Below are 14,728 nucleotides of genomic sequence, written 5' to 3'. Positions count from 1 at the left end.
CGACTGATAGTGCATATTAAATTGGTTTTATCAGATTGGGATGTTCGTTGTGCATTGACATTTGTGCTGGATTTTTTTAAGTTTTGAAAAATGTATGGTTTTGTTTCAGTGCCATCTGCATCACGGCCCTCTACATGCTTACATTAAGTGAAGAAAATTATGTCCCCAGGTATACCAGCACTGCTATTTCCGTATAAATTATGCATAGTCTTTAGCCACTTTGGTTCAGTTTGCATTAAGGCTTATAGCATATAGTACATGCCACACTTCATACTTTGAAGGATATGAATAATCATCTGTATGACTTTCTCTCTGGGCATTTCCAATAGCACAAGTAACTCCAGTGTGTTTCCTGTCCACACTACCACAGAAACATTGACTACAGGTATGCAAATGCTGTTCCAGTGTCTCATATTCGGCGCCAGTTGCTTAAAAACAGCAAATGAATAAATTGATTTGTATTCAAAATTCCAAAATACTGTACCTTCTCAAAATGATGATGATTAATCATCACAGTGGCACTGTGCATCCAAGATATGATACAGCAACCAAGATATTAAATGAAGGTATATTTATCTGTTTCTCACATGCCAATGACAGCAAAACCCATAAAACAGTCAGATTAAAATGATATCTTTGCAAAAAGTCTCGTTCAAATTTTAGCCCAAATGTACCTGGTACCTACAAGCTTTCATTGCTTGGCAGATACGATAGTCTTGAGGTTTAAAACTACTGTTAAACTAAAGAAGCAATAGTTCGATTCTGAGTAGGTTTTGGCAAATCCACTACATTTGCGCATTGATGTACGTCCTATTGACATATAGACCTGAAATATTATCATACTGTGTTTTCCACAGCCACAGCTGGCCCTTGGCCTCCAGATGTGGATTTCTCCAGTGTGTTCTACTCTGAGGACATTTACTGCTGTCACTTTGCAACTGCCAGCTACCATGTTTCAGTGAGGACGAGCCCAACTGTTGATACAGGCTCTCTAAATCCACCTTCAGATGCCAGACACAAAAAACAAAAAGGTCTGGGCAAACAGCATCACAGCTTTTTTATTAAAAATAGTGACATTCTTTTTACTTTTTGTAATGTTGACTAACTCTGTGTGTTTTATTAGATAACACATGGGAAAAACTGCTCCGATATTTCAGTGATTGTAAGTTGAACAAGTCACGTGAAAAACGTGACGCAATAGGTTTCACTGTTTAACTGCAGATGCTAGTGTATGTAATTCATTGCAGGGTAACTTGCATTTGACAAGGTTTCTTTCATACCAAGGCTTATGTTTGTGCTTCTCCTCCTACAGGGACAAACACAACAATTCAGTCATTCCTTATCACACAAAATCAGCAGGTTATAGACAAGTATTACATAGACCATGATAACTCAAGGTATGTGCAGCATGGTTTATCATCTTTAGTGCTTTTTCCCTCATGTAGTAGATGGCCTGTAGTGATACATCCTACCCAGTATTTCCTCTGTTTTGCAGGAAAGGGAACTTTAGCTATCTGGTCCCCATGAGTAAACATATTCCCGTCAACATGCCAGTCACCTTGCAGATGAAGTAAGTAAACTTGTACTAAAAATCATGAATACATGCATTATGTTTTCTGCAATATGGCAGTGTAAACAGAGTAAAGGGTGTCCACAGCCTGTCACAAGTTCAAGGACAAATTCTTTCAAAACTTGTTTAATAAATGACCATGTTTTTTTCATAAAAGGTACTTTTGAAATGCTGCAACATCAAATATCTAATAAAATCAAAATATTAGTAAATAGCTATTTTATGTTAAGTTTTTTTTCTTACTTAATTAAAGAGAGAATATTTCAGAAGAGTGAAGATTACTCTGAAAATTTCAAAAGATGATGTTCCTAAAGTGCTCCCAGATATCTAACAGCCATTATAGCTGAACAAGGCTGTTCAACCATAACCAGCAGAACTTTTCTACAGCTATATGCCACACACAGTATCATGCAATTGATTACTATTGATTTGCACCATTTACAAATAGACATGTATATAGTTACATTTTGTGATCACTGGGTGTCTCTTTGAGCAGCACTAACGAGCTGTTGGTGGTCCACTTGTGTGGGTACGACCTGAGGGAGGAGTGTGCCAAATTACTCGACTACAGCTACTCTGAATTCACTGTTCCCAACACACAGGTGACACTTTCTTAAAATCAACATATATGATGCAATTAATGAGCTGATATATAAGCAATCGCTGAGTTGAAGTGACGGTATTAGAGTAGGGAAACACAGTAGGGGCACAGATCCTAGGCCACTTTCAGATTTTATATATATATATATATATATATCTCTCACATGTACATTCAGACACCGCTTCTGATGAATGAATTCAGCTACTTTAAGTTGTACCCATTGCTGACACAAGTAATGGAGGGTTATAAAACTTAACAGCATTGGGGAACTGTTGTCTGGAGTGGTGGAGCACCATCCAATATCTTTGGGATGAGTTAGAGTGATCCAGAACTAATCATCAGACATCAGTATCTGGCCTCACTAATGCTCTAACATATCTAGTGTAAAGCCTTCCCAGAATAGTAGAGGCTGTTACTCCAGGGGCAAAGGAGGAGAAAACTCTCTATTGGTGTCTTTTTAATTTTGGAAAAAATGTTAGATGAACACATGTCTACACTCTTTGTGATGTATAGTGTACTATAATGCTTAAAATACATTCAATGAATATATTGCAGAACACAGTAGTGCACATCTAGGCATTGCTAGTAATTTGGTCTGTTTTACAGGGATATGTACACAAGTGGCCGCTGCCAGTTTCTCGACATTACCGATCATCTTACCACTTCCGTGCCTCAGTAGCAGTAAGGGCTTCTTTTTACTTGTTTCTTTTCATTCAGGTCTAACTCCAATAATCTTAACTCTTTACACTCTACAGATGATGTGGGTCATGCCTCAGTTTCTTCCTCTAATACTAAGTAGCTTACATTTTCATTTGATTTTAGGTACTAGGGGTGAACAATACATTGCCTACTGAAATACCATTTGCCGATAAATGGTTACAGTTGATAACTGCAACCAATAATTTAGTGGCTAATATTTATTCATGCACACACCAGTGCTGGCCAGGACTCTTAATGTTACCTTCACCATCTGTTAAATACTGCTGAATGTTTACATGACAGAATGTAGATGTTATAGGAAGTACATGAAATTGTGTGATTGTATTATGGCTGTAAGTTTTAAAGAGGAATTCCACCAGTGTTTCAAAACTTCTATAGAATTAATTGGGTGAGATATGAACAAAGTAACTTAAAATGGTTTAATGTCAAATGTATAGCCATTTTATTTCTGATTCAAAACAACCAGTGAACCTAAATGTCTTCTGAGTTTTTATATGAAATGTTAATATGGTAAATCTGAAAAAACGTTTTATTTTCTTATATTCCTAGCATGTACTGAATAATTCATAGTAGTTACTGAGCAGTCTTAAGATTGATTAAGTAATTATGGTCTGGAATGTAGATTATGCTGAAGACATTTTTTCTGCATTTCAGGGTCAGGCTGACTGTAATACAGACCCTAACTATGTGGAAATACTGTTTACAGACTACCACTTTCATTTCTACCGCCGCTGCCAGTAATGTGGAAGGATCTCTTGGTATCTCTTATCTTGAGAAAAGCAGAATGAACTGATATCAACTACTAAGGCAGTAAATAACAGCTTCTGAAATTAACTATGTTGTACAATGGTGGGTGTGTGTGTGTGGCTTACTGTGGCTTAAAAGACCTTGTTTTCTTCCTAATCTGAAAAAGTATTGTATAGAAGTAATCATTTACATTAAAATAAAAAGTCAATATTTCTTAGTCATACCAAATATATTGGTGTGGTTTTGATACCACCGTTTGTTGTGTTGCATATGTGTTGTTGGGTATGTTCAAATTAATTACTTTTTTGTCAGAATTATTTTTTGAGATCAGAGAAAAGACAGTGATTTTAGTTCATTTTTCCACAAACCTTTGTATTTTTCATAAATACTTGACTGCAAGAAAACATCATTTGAATCTACACCTTTTTGATATTTTTCTGTTTTAAATTGCATACATTTCATACTGTTAACACTGTATTAGCTCTTGTATGCCCAAAGTGATTTAATCAGTTATGTAAGCTGTTTCATTAATTAAAAAGAATAAAGATACACAATAATCTGTGTTCAAGAAAGGTCTCTGTTTTTAATAGTACTATTTATGAACACACAGGTTATAAACACACAAACTCAACAACTCCAAAATTAGATTTTAAACATATTGCTCTATGATAGTCCTGTGTTAAGATTTTAGCCTAAAATGCATTTTTTCAGTACACTAATGGTGGAGAGGTACATGCCGGATGTTTTATGTATAAAACTAAAGAGAGTCACTACAACTAAATAGAAAATTAAAATGCAATAGTAAACATTGTGCCCCCTGGTTTCTGTCACCACTTACACAAGGATGTCTCTTTCTTTTTTAGCACACCTAAGGTTTCAAAGATGCTGTCCAAAGCTCAGTTGAGAAGAGTGGACTATATCTAATTTATGTTGCTCTCTGCTTGTCTCACAAATCCTTCTTCCACATAATCTGAGAACTCTATTTAAAGGGGACTCCTACTGATGTTTCTACATTGCTGAATAATTAAATCATCACTGAGCATTTAGGCATGTAGACTGCTTCTACAAACATTTATGATAGAATGGGTCGCTCTCAGGAGTGAATACCAGCATGATAGGATGCCACCTGTGCAACAAGTCCATTCGTGAAATTTCCTCGCTACTAAATATTCCACAGTCAACTGTCTGTGATATTATTACAAAGTGGAAGCGATTGGGAGCGACAGCAACTCGGCCACAAAGTGGTCAGCCACGTAAAATGACAGAGCAGGGTCAGCAGATGCTGAGGGGCATAGTGCGCAGAGGTCGCCAACTTTCTGCAGAGTCAATCACTACAGACCTCTAAACTTTATGCGGCCTTCAGATCAGAGAACAAGAACTCAAGAACAGCATAGAGAGCTTCATGGAATGGGTTTCCATGGCCGGGCAGCTGCATCCAAGCCTTACATCACCAAGCACAAAGCAAAGTGTGGAATGCAGTGGTGTAAAGTGCCGCCCACTGGACTCTAGAGCAGTGGAGACGTGTTCTCTGGAGTGACCAATCACACTTTTCCGTCTGGGAATCTGATGGACGAGTCTGGGTTTTGTGGTTGCCAGAAGAACGGTACTTGTCTGACTGCATTGTGCCAAGTGTAAAGTTTGGTGAAGGGGGGATTATGGTGTGGGTTTTTTTTTCAGGTGTTGGGCTCGGCCCCTTAGTTCCAGTGAAAGGAATTCTTAATGCTTCAGCACCGAGAGATTTTGGACAATTTCATGCCCCCAACTTTGGGGGAACAGTTTGGGGACGGCCCCTTCCTGTTCCAACATGACTGCCAACCAGTGCACAAAGCAGGTCCATAAAGACATGGATGAGCGAGTTTGGTGTGGAAGAACCTGACTGGCCTGCACAGAGTCCTGACCTCAACCCGACAGAACACCTTTGGGATGAATTAGAGCCGAGACTGTAAGCCAGGCCTTCTCGTCCAACATCAGTGTCTGACCACACAAATGCGCTTCTGGAAGAGCGGTCAAAATTTCCCATAAACACACTCCTAAACCTTGAGGAAAGCCTTCCCAGAAGAGTTGAAGCTGTTATAGCTGCCAAAGGTGGACAACATTATATTAAACCCTATGGATTAAGAATGGGGTCTCACTCAATTTCCTATGTTTGTGAAGTCAGACGAGCAAATACTTTTGGCAATATAGGTTCACTGGTTGTGGATATAGACTGTATTTGTGTTGTAGACGTCATAAACCCATGGTTCCTATCAACACCATCGTAAAGGGATCAGTTAATTTGTGAAGAATCATAACATTTTTGTACCATTTCATATCAAACTGCTACTGATAGTTATAGTTAATTAACACATCTCCTACAGATAACAGACAAGGAATTTACTGATAATTCTAGTGCACAGTTTAGTTTGTTTGCTATGTTTAATATACTGGGAAAAAAAAAAAAAGCAAAATGTATCAACTTTTGCAAATGCAAAATACAAGAAAACAGTCATTGTGCATTAAAATGTGAAGTGTGTTTCCTATAAAGAATGTATTAATGTGTATTCACTTAGAAAATAAATAAAATAATTTGAGCAGGGCACCCAAACTTTTCCTATACACTTTGTATATCTATTGGCCGTCTTCTCAGGCACACCTACCACTTCGGTTTACTGTTAAATGCTGTATACACTTGTACCAGCATAACACATGCTAACATGCAAGTACCAGGTCAATGTAACTGCCGTCCACCACTGAAATAACATCTGATCCACAGTGGTTCTATGGTGCTCCTTTTCCTTTGAAGAACAGGACAGAGTGGGTTGCAGCAACAGATGAGCTATAATCCGTAATTTCACAGCTACACTCTTAGAAATAAAGGTTCTGTGTAGGTACATTTTTGTTCATCAAGGTACAAATAATGTAATTGTACTTTCAAAGGTACACCAGTGGTTTTAAGGTCCAACTACGAACATTAAATACGTTTTTCCCAGTGGAGAAAGTACATATTTGTACCTTTTCATAACCTAATGTTTTAAAACAGAACAATAAAATAAAAAGCCTGGAGACAAGACGAGGTGCGGGGAGTCAACCTAGAAAATATAATTCCAATGGATTATGGTACAATTATATTCCCTGGCTTTCATATACTGAGATTAATTTTCATTATTATTATGTACCTTTATTTTGGAGAGTGTACAAAGTGCACATATTTGGAAGGTCTTATAACAGGTGGCTTATAAAATAGCCAGTGAATCCAGGTACAAGGTAGGTCAATCTGACACCTAGCAAGACCTAGCTCCTGACAACCAAAACACGGAGGCACACGACACACTCATGAGCACACACTCTTATGACTTATTCAAGTGCAAAGACTGCATCGCTCACAGATACTAATTGCATGTGAGGACAGACAGCAGGAAACTTGAAGTCATGGAAGGAGGAGAAACCATAGAAGTGCTGCATTATTGAAGAACAACGGTGACTGAAAAAGAGTGGCTGCACTCCAGTGAGAAGGAGTGCTCCTGCCTGGGTGAGGCACCCCCTTCACAGACTACACTTCACACATCAGCAGGCCAAGAACAATGGACACACAGAATCAGGCAAGTACTTTTTCTGAGTTATCAGGTAGACTGAACAGGTATTTAACATGAATTGTTCAAAATTTCAGCGTAACAAAGTCATTCAGAGCGGTTTGATGTGAAATCCACCATTCCAGAAAAACTGTTCAAACTGAAATGCTCACAGTGATAGGAACCAGATGTCTAAAGAGTTTAATAGATAGATAGATAGATAGATAGATAGATAGATAGATAGATAGATAGATAGAGATTCATCACTATCATTTTCAACAATGCATGTATGTGTAAGTTTACTGGTGGTTTTGTATAGTAAATAAATTGACTACATTTGTGTTGTAAACCCCATGACCTCACCATAAGAACTTTCAATGTGAGGAGTAGGTAAGTTTCTCTACAATGAACCATTTCACATTGAAACACTCTGAATGGCTTTGCTGGCATCTCACCAACTTAATTACACAGACTTTTTGAGTAGTTTTAAGTGAAAAACAATGTCTGCATTTCTTTCATTTCATCTTTTAACTGAAGTTTAGTTGCTGTTAAAAGTAACAAGCAGCTTGAGCTGGAGCAACAGCTGCTAGAATCAGTTTGACTCCTCAATGCCAAATAGGCCAATTTCTTAATGTTTAATGAAGCCAGCAATGACCATATATTACAACAGAAAAGCAAAACAAAGCACAAAAGGCCATGGATGGCTTTCTCAGAGAGATTAAGAAGAGATACCACTCATCGTTAAACTTGCAGCCCCTTGAAAATGTCATTACTGTGAAACCAATATCGTTTTCTCTCCAGCAGATGAAGCTATTCATACTAGCCAGCAGGAGTCATTCAGCATTGCCAAGGCAGGTCACTCTAGATCCAACAGATACTCGGATGTATTAACCTTATGTTTCCCTAGCTGGACCAAGGATGTGACATGACAGCGTTTTGCTTCAAGTCATTATTTCATAAGACAGTAGAATGATCAAGCATTCAAATTCAGACTCATTGCACTTGGCAAAATGATGCCATTTTTGTGCTTTAGGACAGTGGTGCTGCTAAATGCTTCCAAAAGCGTGAAGCATCTATGAATCAAAGGCAACAAGAAGTATTCATGTGAAACTTTCTCGGAACATGAGTGTGACTGAGGGCTGTAACTGAGCCGGAGGCTGAGGTAAGTAAGCTGCACTCAGCTGCAGTGGAACTCGAGTCAGATTCCCTGGTGGCAGCGCTCGTCAGAGAGCCGGCTTGATTACAGCTGACGCCCAGGCCTCTGCAGTGAGAGTATTCTGGTGAATTGAGTCCTGCAAACAGCACCAGTGTGCTCGGCCTCTCGGCAGACGTTGCTGAAGTCTAGATTAACGAAAAATAAAAACCAAAACAAATAAAAAGGACAAGACGCTGTGAAACCTTGACGTCACTGCGTGCGCAGGGATTTTTACCACAGTTACAACGCAGCATTCCAGGAATCCGAGCCCAGATTTCAGGCCTGAATGGAAGTTCCTCTTAGGCCTTCAGAACACGTGGGAATCTCCGTGTTAACGCATAAAGCACAAGTTCGTTTTAACAAGTGAGTATTTAACACGTTAGAACACGTTAAGCGACAGTGATTTTGTTAGTGTTGGGAAACCTTTGTGAACTGTGGTGTTTTACCGCCACCTACTGGTGGGGCGTTATTGCTCAAACAACATACAGAACCACCAGTGATGGAAAATTCCCATTTTGAAATGATTTTAAAATACATTCTGAACAACAAGAATAAATAAGTTGTATTGTTGAACAGTTCCAAGCTTAATAATGATAAGTATACTACATTAGCAACATTAAAAGCAGCGTGGTTGTGAAATTAGTCAAAAATAATTCTTTAATTAAAATCCCTGCTGAAGAAAACTTTTTCCCATTGAGGTTTTGCTGGCTCCTGATAGTTTTATGTGTTTTGGCTTTACTTCATGGGTTAATATTACACTGTAAAGGATCCTAACTGTTTAACAGGTGAGCTGGGACTGATTCCAGATGTGTTATATGGTTTGCTAAAAGGATCTAAAGGTGTCCTGCTGGTCCTTTTTTCAACAGGGATCACATGACAGATTAGTTAAAGAAATATATAGCGCTTTCCATAAATATTGGTGCCCCTGGTTAACAAAAGCAAAACAGATTGTAAAAACATTCTTTATTGCTTATCCTTTTGATCTTGTATTCAAAATATTAACAAAAACTCTAAGTTTTATTTGAAGTACAACAATTGTAAAGAGAAAACAAAATCTCATGACAATCTCATTATATATATATGTATATATATATATATATATATATATATATATCATCGTTATCTTTAACCACTTGGGGGAGCGGAGAATCCCTTCAGCAGGTCCTAGGGCGACCCCAGGGTCTCGTCGTAGTAGGCCATGGCTGGGGGGCATCTGCCGGAGCGTCCTCAACTAGCTTCTCTCAATGTGGAGGAGTAGTGGCTCTACGCTGAGCTCCTACTGCATGACTGAGATCCTCACTCTATCAAGTGAGTAGCCTGCCACCCTGAGAGGAAAGCTCATTTCCACCACTACAGACAACACTGCTGCACTTTACAGGAGAGGACAGAGCAGACTCTACCTGCTCAGGAGACTGAGATCGTTTGGAGTGCATGGGCCACTCCTGAGGACCTTTTTTGACACAGTGGTAGCATCAGCCATCTTCTATGGAGTGGTCTGCTGGGGTGGCAGCATCTCCACTGCAGACAGGAAGAAACTGGACAAACTGATCAGGATGGCCGGCTCGGTCCTGGGAACTCCTCTAGACCCAGTGCAGGCAGTTGGAGAAAGGAGGATGCTAAACAAGCTAGCATACATGCTGGAGAACTGGGCAGTTCCTTCAGTGACCGGCTCCTTCACCCCAAGTGTGTGAAGGAGTGCTATTGCAGGTCCTTTCTTCCTGCTGCTGTGAGACTGTTCAACCAACACTGCTCCCAGTAGACCATACACACATACTGGTCCTTTCTAGAGATTTAACTTTAATTATTTATAATGTTTATACTGTTTCCCGTTTCTATTACTGAGTGCCTTACTTCTGTTACTCTGCTGCTGGAATACTGTGAATTTCCTCGCTGTGGGACTAATAAAGGATTATCTTATCTTATCTTAAAAAGACCCCGAGATACTTAAACTGTTCCACCTGGCACAGTTCCCTTCCCTTACCTGGAGTGCTATGCTTTTCCCAGCTAGGACCATGGACTCAGACTTGGAGACGCTGATCCGCATACCAACCACTTCACATTCAGCTGCAAACCACTTCAGTGAGTGTTGGAAGCATCCAGGTGATCCAAAAGGACATCATCTGCAAATAGCAGAAACACCACCCTCTGGCCTCTACATAATGCCCTCCTGACCTTGGCTATGCCTTGACATTGTACAACCTTGGCCAGCATTTACACTGAACAAGTTTGACTTAATAGTGTGTGAGTGGCTGTTTGTGTCTGTCTGTCTGCCCTGCAATGGACTGGCGACCTGTCCAGGGTGTATCCTGCCTTTCGCCCAAAGACTGCTGGGATGGGCTCCAGCACCCCCCCGCGACCCTGACGGAGAAGCGGCTTAGAAAATGGATGGATGGATGGATGGATGGAAGTTTGACTTAATGCGGAGTATACAGATACAACTCTCACTCCGGGAGTATAGAGATTGAACAGCCAGCAGTAGCAGCCCCAGCACCACAAGGGTACTGTTCCAGAACCCATGCAACATTGCAGAGGTGTGTCAGCCACGACAGCCCCACAACCTTCAGAGCCTTAAGTATTTCCATGCAAATCTCATCCTCCTCCAGTGCCTTGCCACTGAGGAGCTTGCTAAATCTCTGTGAACTGACCAGGGAAACTGCGTCTGATACACCAGAAGCCTCTGGCCCTGACACAGTTCTCGTAGGACGGAGTTCCTCAAAGTGCTCCCTGCACCGACTGACAATATCCTCATTTGAAGTCAGAGTTTCTCTACCACTGCCAAATACAGCGTGTGCAAAGCCACCCTGACTGCTCATAAGTCACCAGACAGTTGTTCATGACCTCCTTTAAGCCACTGGTACCTATCTGCTGAGTCTGGAGTCCTCTGGGCCATCCAGGCCTCTTTCTTCAGCTTGACAGCCTCCCTCACCAGGGGTGTCCACCAGGGGGTTCTTGAGTTACTGCCCTGACTGGGACCAATAAGCTTTTGGCCACAGCTACACCTGACAGCTTCAATGATGGAGGTTTTGAACAGGGTCCATTCAGACTCCATGTCTCCTAAATCCTCTGGAACATGAGAAAAGCTCTCCCAGAGGTGGGAGTTCAAATCATTCTGAACAGGAGCCTCTGCCAGTTGTTCCCAGCGCACTCTCACTATTCGCTTGAGCCTACTGGGTCTGACTATCAGTCTTCCCTGCAGTTTGATTTAATTTACCAGCAGATGGTGATCGGTTGACAGCTCAGCACCTCTCTTCATCCGAGTGTCCAGAAGATATGGGCCCAAGGCAGATGAAACTACAAAAAATTCAACCAACAATTCATTGACATTTGACCCAAGGAGCTCTGCTACCACGTACACTTATCATCATCCTTGTGTTCAAACTTGGTGTTCATTATGGGCAGTCCATGCCTGGCACAGACTCTGAACTGCTGTTTATTGAAATTATATTACATTATTAGAAAAATAAATAAAACATCAAATATAAAATTGTAACAATCAATAAAAAGTTAAAAAGTCCAGTCCACAGGAAAAAAAATAACAACAATGACAACATTGTACAGAGAGCAGTAGGAAAGCAGAGGACAATGACAGTCTTTTGGCTCTTTAAAGGTGTAAGGGGGAGCGAGGAGGCCGACGCATACGCTGAGATAAGCGAGATTTACTATGGGCAAATCCAGGGTCGTGGTCAAAACAGTCCAGGGTCAATGAGCCGACACGTACAGATTTAGGGTATGACATGACAAAGACCAGAATCAACACAAACAAAGACCAGGTACAAAGCTACAATGATACAAAGACTGGCAAACGCAAAGGGGCAAACACAGGGCTTAAATACACGTAACAATGAAGGACAGGTGAATACAATCAGGGGCGGATTTACACAACCAAAACACAAGCACATGGACAGGACTGGGAGGGGCCAACCGTGACAAAAGGATTGTGAAAAATTGTCTATTTTGTTAAAATTAATTTGTCTAAAAACCCATTGAAGTCAAACTGTAAACTAAAACAAATCCTAAAATACTCTTGCAGTGATAGCCTGTAAGTCAGCGAAGCATGCAGTGCTTTTTTTCTTAATTGTATTTTAAAATAAGTTTGACAGCTAGCTTAATAACTTGTATCAATTCCAAACAGGAAAGGAGCATGTCAGAAATACAGATTATAAAAAACAAAACATTTGACACATGACCTTTATGTTTAATGGTAGACCATTCATGGGTCTGCACATGTACCTCTCTGCTCCTACTGCAAATTTGCCATCATACATGGCCTTCACAAATGACCTTTTTTTCATTTAGTTTTTTATGCATTTATTTCTTTGTGCATTTTCAAAATCCACAAAAAACCCTGTAGTAGAAAAAATATTTTCATCTACACTTTATTCCAACCAACATTATGTAATAACATTATGTAATAATTTTCCTTAAAACAACAGCTTAAAATTTTTTTGATGGCACACTGACTTACAGTATAATAAAGAGAATGGCGTCTCTGTCATTGCCACTCCAGGCCAGAACGCCTATAGTTGCTATAGTGCTTTATTTTGCAAGAACTGCGTAATGCTTTACAGTACCTCATCACACACCAACAACTACAGCTTTATCATAGCAGAGGATGTGAGGAAGACAAAAAGATAGCAATTGGGTTGCCCTCAGACCCCATGGTGTAGCAATAACATTAAATAGACGGTAGACAGGAAAAGTGTGAATTTAAATAGACACTAAAAAACATTAACCAGTAAACACTAATAGTAAAAATAAACATTAATTGTAGAAAAATATAATAATAAAAATATAATATAAATATAAGAAGGCCCTGAAATTAACACTAAAGTGATATAAGGCACATACAGATTAAGGTCTGTGGGTATAAATAGTGCAAATATGAACACTAGTGCAATTAGAATGAGCTTATGGAGATGGAGTTAAAATGATGAGTGTGTAACAGAAAGTGATGGATAAGTCCCTGAGAATGTCAGCGTTCAGCGTTGGGGAGTGGGGGTCAGGAACATGTGCTTTGGTCCAAACTGTGTGTGTGTGGGTGCAAAAGGGGGCGGGGGGCAAAGTAGGGAGAGAGTTGAGCATCCTGACAGCCTGGTGGATGAAGCTGTCCCCCAATCTGCTGGTCCTGGCCCGGAGACTCCTCAGTCTCCTCCCTGATGGCAGCAGACGGAAGAAGCTATGTAGTGGGTGAGTGTGATCACCTGCCATGCGGGGGGCTTTCCGGTTGAGAGGGGAGCTGTATATCTCTTGGAAAGAGGGGAGGGAGATGTCAATGACCTTCTCAGCTGCTTTCACGATGCGCTGGAGTGTCTTGAGGCAGGACACAGTGCAGGCACCATACCACACAGTGATGCAGCTGGTCAGGATGCTCTCGATGTTACCTCTGTAGAAGGTGCACATGATGGGGGCTGGGGCTTCTCAGTTTGCGGAGGAAGTAGAGGCGCTGATGAGCCCTTCTGGCCAGTGCTGCTGTGTTGTTGCCCCAGAAGAGGTCCTCTGTGATGTGCATGCCCAGGAACTTGGTGCTGTTCACCCTCTCCACAGCAGCACCGTTTATGGTAACAGGAGCATGCTGGGTGCATGTTCTCCTGAAGTTCACAACGATCTCCTTCATCTTCTTAATGTTCAGATGAAGACTGTCTACAACACAAGGCCAGGCAGCTCACCTTGCTCCTGTAGTTTGTCTCATTGTTGTTGCTGAAGAGACCCACCACAGTCATGTTGTCCACGAACTTGATGAAGAGGTTGAAGCTGTGCGTCGGTGTGCAGTCGTGGGACATTAGAATGAATAGGAGGGGGTTCAGTACACATCCTTGGGGGCCCCCGTGTGATGGTGTGATGTGTTGTTGCTGGCCCTGTTCTGCCTGTGGTCTCTCAGTCAGGATGTCCAGAAGTCAGTTGCGCAGTGAAGTGTTCAGCCCCAGCCTGTCCCGTTTGAGAATGTGCTGCTGGGGGATGATAGTGTTAAATACGGAGCTGAAATCTATGAATAGCATTCTGACATAAGAGTCTTTTTGTCCAGATGTGTGAAGGCTGAGTGGAGGGCAGTGGAGATAACATTATCAACCGAGCGATTAGGCCGATATGCTAACTGGAAAGACAAACTGGACATGTTGCATGACCAGCCGTTCGAAGCACTTCATGAGGATGGGAGTAAGTGCAAATGGACGGTAGTCACTGAAACAGGAGGGTGATGCTTCCTTTGGGACAGGGATGATTGTGATGGCTTTCAGGCATGTGGGGACAACAGCCTGACTCAGCAAGATGTTAAAGATTCTTTGCCTTTCTGATGCCGTGGGACAGGTTGGTACTAGCTGCCCTGAAGCCCACCTCGTCTCCTGCTGAGA

General features: G+C 41.0%; 1 protein-coding gene across 4 annotated transcripts in view; it reads left to right on the top strand.

The window, feature by feature from the left end:
- LOC108435075 (myelin regulatory factor like) overlaps positions 1 to 4,205 on the top strand; it is a 29,929-nt gene extending 25,724 nt beyond the window's left edge. For all 4 annotated transcript variants that reach the window (XM_017710632.2, XM_017710631.2, XM_017710629.2 and 1 more), the window contains 9 exons: positions 110 to 169; positions 330 to 385; positions 858 to 1,031; positions 1,124 to 1,162; positions 1,313 to 1,397; positions 1,496 to 1,570; positions 2,067 to 2,172; positions 2,778 to 2,852; positions 3,546 to 4,205. In XM_017710632.2, coding sequence (XP_017566121.1) covers positions 110 to 169; positions 330 to 385; positions 858 to 1,031; positions 1,124 to 1,162; positions 1,313 to 1,397; positions 1,496 to 1,570; positions 2,067 to 2,172; positions 2,778 to 2,852; positions 3,546 to 3,632 — 757 coding nt within the window. In that variant the 3' untranslated portion in view covers positions 3,633 to 4,205. The remainder of the gene's footprint in view (positions 1 to 109; positions 170 to 329; positions 386 to 857; positions 1,032 to 1,123; positions 1,163 to 1,312; positions 1,398 to 1,495; positions 1,571 to 2,066; positions 2,173 to 2,777; positions 2,853 to 3,545) is intronic.
- The last annotated feature ends 10,523 nt before the right edge of the window (positions 4,206 to 14,728 follow it).

The sequence above is a fragment of the Pygocentrus nattereri genome, chromosome 1 (assembly GCF_015220715.1).
Source record: "Pygocentrus nattereri isolate fPygNat1 chromosome 1, fPygNat1.pri, whole genome shotgun sequence".
Lineage (NCBI taxonomy): Eukaryota > Metazoa > Chordata > Actinopteri > Characiformes > Serrasalmidae > Pygocentrus > Pygocentrus nattereri.
This window is presented reverse-complemented; position numbering and strand designations above follow the sequence as displayed.